Raw genomic sequence first — 10,375 nt, 5'->3', positions numbered from 1 at the left:
TCACTTGAACCCAGGAGCTGGAGGTTGCAGTGAGCTGAGATCATGCCACTGCACTCCAGCCTGGGCAACACGAGCAAAACTTCACCTCAAATAATAAACAGAAATTTATAAATAAATAAATAAAAGACATAATTTTAGCATTATTTGTGATACTGAAAAATGAAAAATAACATAAGTGTCCATCAGGATGAGATTGAATAAACAAATTATGGTATGTCTATATAACGGAATACTATGCAAGTGTTTTCAGTGATGTAGAACTACATGTATAGATTTGGAAAAATATCAGTGAAATACTAAGTCAAAAAAGCAAGCTGTTTTTGAAAAAAAGGTATAGTTTTCTATAATACAGCCAACATTTCAAGTGTCCTGAACACCTTACATGTATTATCTTAAGTGATACTATTATCTTCCTCACTTTATAAATGAGGAAACTGAGTTAAGCTGTAACTTGGTCAGTGAATGCAGACATCTGGCTTTGAACTAATGTGCTTAGTCACTTCACTATACCAAGGCAGTAATTAAGTCCCCCTTTAGCTTAGGCTAGTTTGAGTTGGGATTTCCCACTTTCAATCAAGAGAATCCTAATAAATAATCCAGATATAGGTCAATAGAGACTGGATAAATTATGGCACAATAACAGGACACTGTGTAGGTGTTTTAAAGAAGAAACAGGCTGGGCATGGTGGCTCACGCCTGAAATCCCAGCACTTTGGGAGGCCAATGAGGCAGATCCCTTGAGGTCAGGAGTTCCAGACCAGCCTGGCCAACATGGTGAAACCTTGCCTGTACTAAAAATACAAAAATTAGCCAGGTGTAGTGGTGGCATGCCTATAAGCCCAGCTACTCCAGAGGCTGAGGCAGGAGAATCGCTTGAACCCGGGGGGCAGAGGTTGCAGTGAGCAAAGATTGTGCCACGGCACTGCAGCTTGGGCAACAGAGCAAAACTCCGTCTCAAAAAAATAATTTTTTTAAAAAGAAGAAACAATATATATCGACATGAAAACAAACCCAATATTTAAGAGTAAAAGCAAGTTTACATGACAGTTTGTGTGTGCATGTGTGTAATTTTGTATACATGTGTACTTAGAGAGAAAAGACATTTCAAAACAGTTTTGGGTGCCTCTGGAGGCTAGGATGGGCAAGACTCTCACTCTATTTTTACATAATTCTGCATCTTTTTTTTTCATTTATTTATTTATTTAATAGAGATGGGGTCTTCTATGTTGTCCAGGCTAGTCTTGAACTTCTGGCCTCAAGTGATCCTTTTGCCTCAGTCTCCCAAAGTGCTGGCATTACAGGGATGAGCCACTGCACCCGGTCTATATTTTTCTTTTTAATTTTCCAAAAAGCATGTATGACTTTTTTTTTCAAAATGAAATCTTGCTCTGTCAACGCAGGCTGGAGTGTAGTGGTGCAATCTCAGCTCACTGCAACCTCTACCTCCCAGGTTCAAGTGATTCTCCTGCCTCAGCCTCCCAAGTAGCTGGGGTTGTAGGCACGTGCCACCACGCCCAGCTAATTTTTGTATTTTTAGTAGAGACAGGGTTTCACCATATTGGCCAGACCGGTCTCAAACTCCTGACCTCGTTATCTGCCTGCCTTGGCCTCCCAAAGTGATGGGATTACAGGCAAGAGCCACCACGCAGGCCCAGGCTCAGTTTTAAATGTGTTTCTATCACCTTAGGCAAATGTGTTTGCCTTTGTGGGCCTGTTTTCTCCTCTCTAGGAGGGGTATCTGAAACAATAGTAGTACCTATTTCAGTGGCTTCTATATGCCAAGCACTATGCTAAACAGCTTCCTCACCACAGCTCCAGGAGCTAAACATCAACTCCATTTCCAGATATGAAAACTGAAACACAAGTGTTGGAATCAGAATGAACTCAGATTTAGCTCACCTCCAAAAGCCATGTTCTCGCCACTATACCACTCTCCCAGCTACCTCTTGCCTCGTGTCTCACAATTTCCTGGTGCTGGAACATATTTAAACCCAGGCCTTATGACTCAAAATTCTCTAGCTGGAAAATGCTATCATTCTAAATGCCTGTTCACTTATATTATTGTTATGTTTATGCTGTATCAAACTCTAAAACAGGGTGTCTCAACCTTAGCACTACTGACATTTGGACTGGAAAACTCCTTGCCGTTGGGGGCTGACCTAAGGCAATGTAGGATGTTTAGGAGCATCCCTGGGTAGCACCCCACACCTCAGCTGTTATACCAAACATGCCTCCAGACATACTGCCAAATGTCCCCTTGAAAATCACCCTGGATTGAGAACCACTGCTCTAAAAGGAAGAAAAAGCCAAACTTCTGCATGAACTCAGAATGAAACTGTATTGAAAGGAAATTTTGAATCTAATAAATATTTGTACCTCCATGATTCTTTATGAGTTTGGGTTAATGTTAGCACCAAGTACCTTATAATTATTGGCCATGCGTAGAACACTGTACCAACTACACATAAAGTAATTATCCAAGAATTAGGGAAAGAAGGAGTTAGGATAGATCTTGCCCTCTCAACAATAACTCCACTTCACACCTACTGAAACTCATCCATGCCTGAGAGGAACAGGGCCACGTGAGGCTGCTGAGTGATGAAGGAGATAAGAATATGCCAACCCAATATATGCTGCTCTGGCATATTAACTATTTTGAGCTAAAAGCACTTGAAAAACAGCAGGTGCAAGAAGATCATTGACTTTCCTTCTATTTCTTAAAAGCAGGAGATAAAATTCCCCCGTGAAAGACGTCCTCTCTATGCCAGAGGTAAAGTAACATTCTTATCATCAAGGACGGGGGGAAATTGGAAATCGAGGTCAAGGGAAACGCGTACAAACCAACCTTGTTAGACTAATCCTTATCCTCCCAGCCACTTCGCCACCCAATTAACTCAGCCCAAGCCCCTCTGCCGTGTCACACTTTCATAATTCACAACTCTTTGTCTAAATCAGCATATAGTGTTCAATTCTCTGTCTTTGAGTGTTTATTTCTTTTTCTTTCTTTCGAGATGGAGTCTCACTCTGTTGCCCAGGCTGGAGTGCAGTGGTGGGATTTCAGCTCACTGCAACCCCTGCCTCCTGGGTTCAAGTGATTCTCCTGCCTCAGCCTCCCAAGTAGCTGGGACTACAGGCACGCACCACCATGCCCAGCTAATTTTTGTATTTTTAGTAGAGACAGGGTTTCACCATGTTGGCCAGGATGGTCTCGATATCTTGAGTTCATGATCTGCCCGCCTCGGCCTCCCAAAGTGCTGGGATTACAAGCGTGAGCCACCATGCCCGGCCAAGTGTTTATTTCTTTATGAAGGCTCCCATGCCAAGTGAAACTTGTATTAAATAAGTCTGTATGCTTTCCTCCTGTTGATCTGTCTTATGTCCATTTAATTCTCAGACCCAGCTGAAAAACTCTTAAAGGATACCTCCTCTGCAATGAGAATGGTATTTTCAACAGAGCACAGTAGGAACTGAATTCAATGCTGATTTTATTTCAACTAAATAAAGCAATGCACAAGTTATCTGGGCAGCAAGCTTAACTCTAGGAGCAAAAGCCAAGAAACAAGGATTCTTTTTTTATTTAAATTATCCATCACTACACATGGCTGTCTTCCATACCTGCTCTCAGAAGATGTGTGTTAACAAATCTTATGTAAAGAAATACAGGAAAAGAGAAAAAGGGGAAACGCAATTTATCTAGTCTGCCAGTGAAGGTGGTCTCTCCATCTTCTGTTCTGTAAACTGCTCCATCAGCAGGGTCCACGTCGGATGATTTTAATATTTTGACCACTTTCCCTGCAAATTGAACAATCATAGAAACACATTTATTACCTACCATACTGAAACTGTCTCATTATTTGTGTTACTTAATCATTATTTGTGTACTTAATCATTTTTTAAGCTAAATCTAGGAAACAAAGAGGGTGGAAGTCACCAGTCTGCCATTTTTTCCCTAACCCTAGGGCACAGGACATTAACCCCAAAGAATCACTCAGAGAGCTGGGCATGGTGGCTCATGCCTGTAATCCCAACACTTTGGGAGGCCGAGGTGGGTGGATCACTGGAGGTCAGGAGTTCGAGACCAGCCTGGCCAACATGGTGAATCCTCATCTCTACTAAAAATACAAAAATTAGCCAGGTGTGGTGGCACATGCCTGTAATCCCAGCTACTTGGGAGGCTGAGTCAGGAGAATCGCTTGAACCCGGGAGGCGGAAGTTGCAGTGAGCCAAGATCTTGCCAATGGACTCCAGCCTGGGCAACAAGAGCGAAATTCCATCTCAAAAAAAAAAAAAAATTAGCCGGGTGTAATGGCGCATGCCTGTAATCCCAGCTACTCTGGAGGCTGAGGCAGGAGAATAGCTTGAACCTGGGAGGCAGGGGTTGTAGTGAGTCAGGTGATAAGTGAGACTCAGTCTCAAAAAAAAAAAGAAACAGAGAAGACCAACTGAGGTCAAATAATGAATCCCTGCTACGTACAAAGCTGCATACCTAAAGGAGCAGTCGCAGTCACCTGGTCAGGTGTGCTACATGAAGCATATCAAGTATCATATCCTCATTACTTAGCATTCTACTAAGCAGAGTCAATAAAGTCGCACTTCCTGACTAGTAGTACAGGGTGCGCAGATCATCTACATATGCCCTTTGAATTAAAAATAAAATTTAATACTTCACAGAGTTTAACTATTAAATAGAAGCTTAATTTTATGAAATTACGAATTAGTGGTCAATAACATAATTTGATTACCTGGCCTATAGTTGACTAATCACATATCTCATTGTTTAACTTGATCTGAAAAATGCACTGAGGATTTTGCATCTCTTTAATCATCACCCTGAAAACTGAGAACTACCATCATCACTTTTGATTCTTACATCTAAGAAAATAGTCACTACCTCCTAAGTAATCAAAATTCAACAAAAGAAATGAAGAGGCTGGGCGTGGTGGCTCATGCCTGTAATCCCAGCACTTTGGGAGACCGAGGCGGGTGGATCACTTGAGGTCAGGAGTTCAAAACCAGCCCGGCCAACATGGTGAAACCCTGTCTCTACTAAAAATAAAAAATTAGCCAGGTGTGGTGGCGGGTGCCTATAATCCCAGCTACTTTGGAGGCTGAGGCACGAGAATTGCTTGAACCCAGGAGGCAGAGGTTGCGGTGAACCAAGACTGCACCACTGCACTCCAGCCTGGGTGACAGAGCGAGACTCTGTCAAAAAAAAAAAAGAAAGAAAGAAAGAAAAAGAAAAAGAAATGAAGAATACTTGGCTAGTGTACAGCTGTAAAATCATGTTACCTGATTTTCATGCACAGAGTACATTCGTTGGGATAAGTGATCATGTCAGTGCCACACACAGGGTTAAAGTCCCTGGGACATCCTGGTAATCGATACCGAGCGCAGAATGGCTGGAAAAAAGAAAGGGACAGAGAAATTCAAGAATGACTTGAGATACACTCATAAAATAGTTCAGAGGAGAAAATGTCCCAGATCTCCCTAAATTTCCTAGAATCATTCAATAAAATTATTTTTATTTTCCAGAAAAAAAAATTTTTTTTTTGAGACAGAGTCTCGCCCTGTCTCCCAGGCTGGTGTGCAATGGCACAATCTCGGCTCACCGCAACCTCCGCCTCCTGGGTTCAAGTGATTCTCCTGCCTCAGCCTCCCAAGTAGCTGGGATTACAGGCGCGTGCCTCCATGCCCAGCTAATTTTTGTATTTTTAGTAGAGACAGGGTTTCACCATGTTGGCCAGGCTGGTCTCGAACTTCTGAGGTCATCCACCTACCTTGGCCTCCCAAAGTGCTAGGATTATAGGCATGAGCCACTGCACCTGGCAAAAAAAAAAATTCTAATGCAAAAATCAGATACAATGTTGGTGTGATGGTTCAATACATACTATGTAAAAAAAAGGACCCCGGCCAGGTGTGGTAGCCCACGCCTGTAATCCCAACACTTTGGGAGGCCAAGGTGGGCAGATCACCCAAGGCTGGGAGTTCGAGACCAGTCTGACCAACATGGAGAAACTCCATCTCTACTAAAAAATACAAAATTAACTGGGCATGGTGGTACATGCCTGTAATCCCAGCACTTTGGGAGGCCAAGGCGAGCAGATCATGAACTCAAGAGAATGAGACTGAGGCAGGAGAATCAAATGAACCTGGGAGGCAGAGGATGCGGTGAGCCAAGATCATGCCATTGCACTCCAACTCTCCAACCTGATCACTGAGAGCGAAACTCCATCTAAAAAATAAAAAAAATTAAAAAATTTTTAAAGAAAGGACCTCAGAAGCTTCAATCTGGCTGATTTTTAAATGAAAGTCTGAGACACGCCACCATACCTACTTTTTTATTGTCTAGCTTCATAATTTGCACTTCACTACAATGTCCATGTGGATGTTCTATTAAATTCCACCTTAATCCCTTGCCTGAATGCCAAGACAAAATCAGGAATCTAATCTTTCAATCTGAACTTTTAAGGCACTGACATTTAACCAAAAACATTAAAGAAAGCAGGAGATTCAGAATTGAAGCAAATTCGTGCCAAAGGAAAAATGTTCAAAACAGGTTCATCATCTATGGAGGCTCCAAATTGCATCCCACAAGATACTAACTACAGGAAGAGAGTTGAATCTGGGCAGACATTGCCCCAAAACTTCCTCTCCACTCTCTGGAAGAGGGCCACTGCACATTTATTATTCCTTAATGTCATTTTAATTCTTATAGAAGGGTGGAGCGTGGTGGCTCATGTCTGTAATCCCAGCACTTTGGGAGGCTGAGGCAGGTGGATCACTTGAGGTCAGGAGTTTGAGACCAGCCTGGTCAACATGGTGAAACTCCGTCTCTAGTAAAAATACAAAAATTAGCCGGGTACGGTGGCACACGCCTGTAATCCCAGCAACTCGAGAGGCTCAGACAGAAGAATCGTTTGAACCTGGGAGGCAGAGGTTGCAGTGAACAGAGATTGCACCACTGCACTCCAGCCTAGACAACAAGAGCAAAACTGTCTTTAAAAAATGGCAAATTAAAATAAAAATAATTCTTATAGAAGGATATGCTAAAATTTTAAGCAATTCTCTGACCTTTATACTCTAGAGCAGGGGTTTCCAACCATTAGGCCACAAACTGGTACCAGTCCATGGCCTGTTAGGAACTGGGCCTCCTGTTAGCAGGAGGGAAGTGGCTGGCCAGTAAGCATTATCAACTGAGCTCCGCCTCCTGTCAGGTCAGCGATGGCATTAGATTCTCATAGGAGTATGAACCCTATTGTGACATGGGCATGCGAGGAATCTAGGTTGCGCGCTCCTTATGAGGCTTTTTTTTTTTTCCCCGAGATGGAGTTTTGCTCTTGTTGCCCAAGCTGGAGTGCATTGGTGCCATTTCGGCTCACTGCAACTTCCACCTCCCAGGTTCAAGCAATTCTCCTGCCTCAGCCTCCCCAGTAGTTGGTATTACAGGCGCATGTCACCACGCCCAGCTAATTTTTTGTATTTTTAGTAGAAATGGAGTTTCACCATGTTAGCCAGGCTGGTCTCAAACTTCTGACCTCAGGTGATCCACCTGCCTCAGCCTCCCAAAGTGCTGGGATTACAGGCATGAACCACTGCACCTGGCCCTTTTTTTTTTTTTTTTTTTTTTGACAAAGTCTCACTCTGTCACCCAGGCTAGAGTGCAGTGATGCCATCTTGGCTCACTGCAATTTCCGCCTCCCGAGTTCAGGCAATTCTCCTGCCTCAGCCTCCCAAATGGGTAGGATTAAAGGCACCCACCATCACGCCCAGCTAACTTTTGTATTCTTAGTAGAGACTGGGTTTCACTATGTTGGCCAGGACGGTCTCAAACTCCTGACATTGTGATCTGCCGGCCTCAGCCTCCCAAAGTGCTGGGATTACAGGCGTGAGCCACCGCACCCTGCAGAGACTCCTAACCCCATGCCTCAGTGCATGGAAAAATTGTCTTCCACAAACTGGTCCCTGGTCCCAAAAAGGTTGGGGACCGCTGCTCTAAAACTTTTCTCCTGAAAGTTTCTTATATCGTTTACTGGTATAGTCACTCATTTACAGATGTTATGGCAGACACAAAGACAAAGAAAAGTTGGATCCTGACTATAAGGAGCTTAGGATGGAATAAGGCAATCAAGAAATACACATGCTGTGGCCGGGCGCGGTGGCTCAAGCCTGTAATCCCAGCACTTTGGGAGGCCGAGACGGGCGGATCACGAGGTCAGGAGTTCGAGACCACCCTGGCTAACACGGTGAAACCCCGTCTCTACTAAAAAATACAAAAAACTAGCCGGGCGAGGTGGCGGGCGCCTGTAGTCCCAGCTACTCGGGAGGCTGAGGCAGGAGAATGGCGTGAACCCAGGAGGCGGAGCTTGCAGTGAGCTGAGATCCGGCCACTGCACTCCAGCCTGGGCGACACAGCAAGACTCCGTCTCAAAAAAAAAAAAGAAATACACATGCTGGTCTTGAAGAATGGGTAAAATTTAATATAGAAGGCTGGGAGAATGTCTACCGCAAGGAAATAAAATTGATCAAGCAAAGGCACAGTGGCAAGAGAAGTGGTTGGCACTGGAGTTAACAGTTTAAAGGAATCTCCAAAACTCTTTTATGATTTAAAAAAAAAAAAAAGGTTGAGGCAAGAGAATCGCTTGAACACAGCAGGCAGAGGTTGCAGTGAGCCAAGATCACTCCATTGCACTCCAGCCTAGGGCACAAGAGTGAAACTCTGTCTCAAAACAAACAAACAACAAAAAACAAACAAACAAACAAACAAACAAAAAACACAGCACTCAACGAACTAGGAACAGAAGAGAACTTCCTCAACCTTATAAAAGGCATCCATAGAAAAAACAAAAACAAAAACAAAACAAAAGGCATCCATAAATAACCTACAGCAAACATTCTACTCAGTGGTAAAGGACTCAATGCTTTTCCCTAAAATCAGAAAAAAAAACACAAGAATGTCCACTTTCACCTCTTCTATTCAACACTGTACCGAAGTTTCTTGCCAGGACAATTATCCAAGAAAAATAAATAAAATGCACCCAGATGGGAAAGGAAGAAGTGAAACTATCTCTATTCAAAGATGACACAGGGCTGGGCACAGTGGTTCATGCCTGTAATCTCAACACTTTGGGAGGCTGAGGCAGGCAGATCACTTGAGGCCAGGAGTTCGAGATGAGCCTGGCCAGCATGGTGAAACCCTGCCTCTACTAAAAATACAAAAATTTGCCAGGCGTGGTGGCAGTCACCTGTAATCTCAGCTACTTGAGAGGCTGAGGCAGGAGAATTGCTTGAACCTGGGAAGTGGAGGTTGTAGTGAGCTGAGATTGCACCACTGCCCTCCAGCCTGGCGAAAGAGTAAGACACTGTCTCAAAAAACAAACAAGCAACAAAGATGACACAATCTTGTTATACAGAAATTCCTAAGAAATTCACACACACACACACCAATAATTACTAATAAACAAGGCCAAGTATGGTGGCTCATTCCTATAATTCCAGTACTTTGGGAGGCTGAGGTGGCAGGATGACTTGAGGCCAGGAGTTCAAGACCAGCCTGGGCAACATAGCAAGACCCCATCTCTACAAAAAATTAAAAATTTGCTATGTGTGGTGACCTGTGTGTGTAGTCCTAGCTTCTCAGGAGGATGAGGAAGAAGGATCACGGGAGCCCAGGAGTTCAAGGTTATATTAAGTTATGATCATGCTATTGCACTCTAGCATGAGCCACAGAGCGAGACTCAGTCTTGGAAAAAAGAAAAAGTACTAATAAGCAAGTTCAACAAGGTTGAAAGATAAAAGATCAATATATAAAATTCAATTTTATTTCTATACACTAACAATGAACAATCTGAAAATAAAACTAAGAAAACAATTCCACTTAAAATAGCATCAAAAAGAATAAAACATCTCTAGGGCCAGGTGTGGTGGCTCACACCCTTAATCCCAGCACTTTGGGAGGCCGAGGATCACCTGAGGTTAGGAGTTCAAGATCAGCCTGGCCAACATGGTCAACCCCTGTCTCTACTAAAAAAATATAGGCCGGGCACAGTAGTTCACAGCTGTAATCCCAGCACTTTGGGAGGCTGAGGTGGGCGGATCACCCGAGGTCAAGAATTCAAGACCAGCCTGGCCAGCCTGGTGAAACCCCATCACTACTAAAAATACAAAAATTAGCTGGGCATAGTGGTGGGTGCCTGTGGTCCCAACTACTCAGGAGGCTGAGGCAGGATAATCGCTTGAACCCAGGAGGTGGAGGTTGCAGTGAGCTGAGATCATACCATTGCACTCCAGCCTGGGTGACAGAGTAAGACTCCATCTCAAAATAAATAAATAAATAAATAAATAAATAAATAAATAAATAAATAAATATATAAATATA

General features: G+C 43.3%; 1 protein-coding gene across 3 annotated transcripts in view; it reads right to left on the bottom strand.

Moving 5' to 3' along the window:
- Positions 1–3,467: 3,467 nt before the first annotated feature.
- Positions 3,468–10,375, bottom strand: part of SPINK2 (serine peptidase inhibitor Kazal type 2) — a 12,262-nt gene continuing 5,354 nt past the window's right edge. For 2 of the 3 annotated variants that reach the window (XM_023192235.1, XM_023192236.1), the window contains exons 3-4: positions 5,290–5,399; positions 3,468–3,792 (exon numbers count right to left, since the gene is read on the bottom strand). In XM_023192235.1, coding sequence (XP_023048003.1) covers positions 3,747–3,792; positions 5,290–5,399 — 156 coding nt within the window. In that variant the 3' untranslated portion in view covers positions 3,468–3,746. The remainder of the gene's footprint in view (positions 3,793–5,289; positions 5,400–10,375) is intronic. The other variant, XM_023192237.1, reaches the window with a different exon arrangement.

Source organism: Piliocolobus tephrosceles, chromosome 3 (genome assembly GCF_002776525.5).
Source record: "Piliocolobus tephrosceles isolate RC106 chromosome 3, ASM277652v3, whole genome shotgun sequence".
Taxonomy (NCBI): Eukaryota; Metazoa; Chordata; class Mammalia; order Primates; family Cercopithecidae; genus Piliocolobus; species Piliocolobus tephrosceles.
Note: the sequence above shows the minus strand (reverse complement) of the source record. Positions and strands in the feature narration are given on the sequence as shown.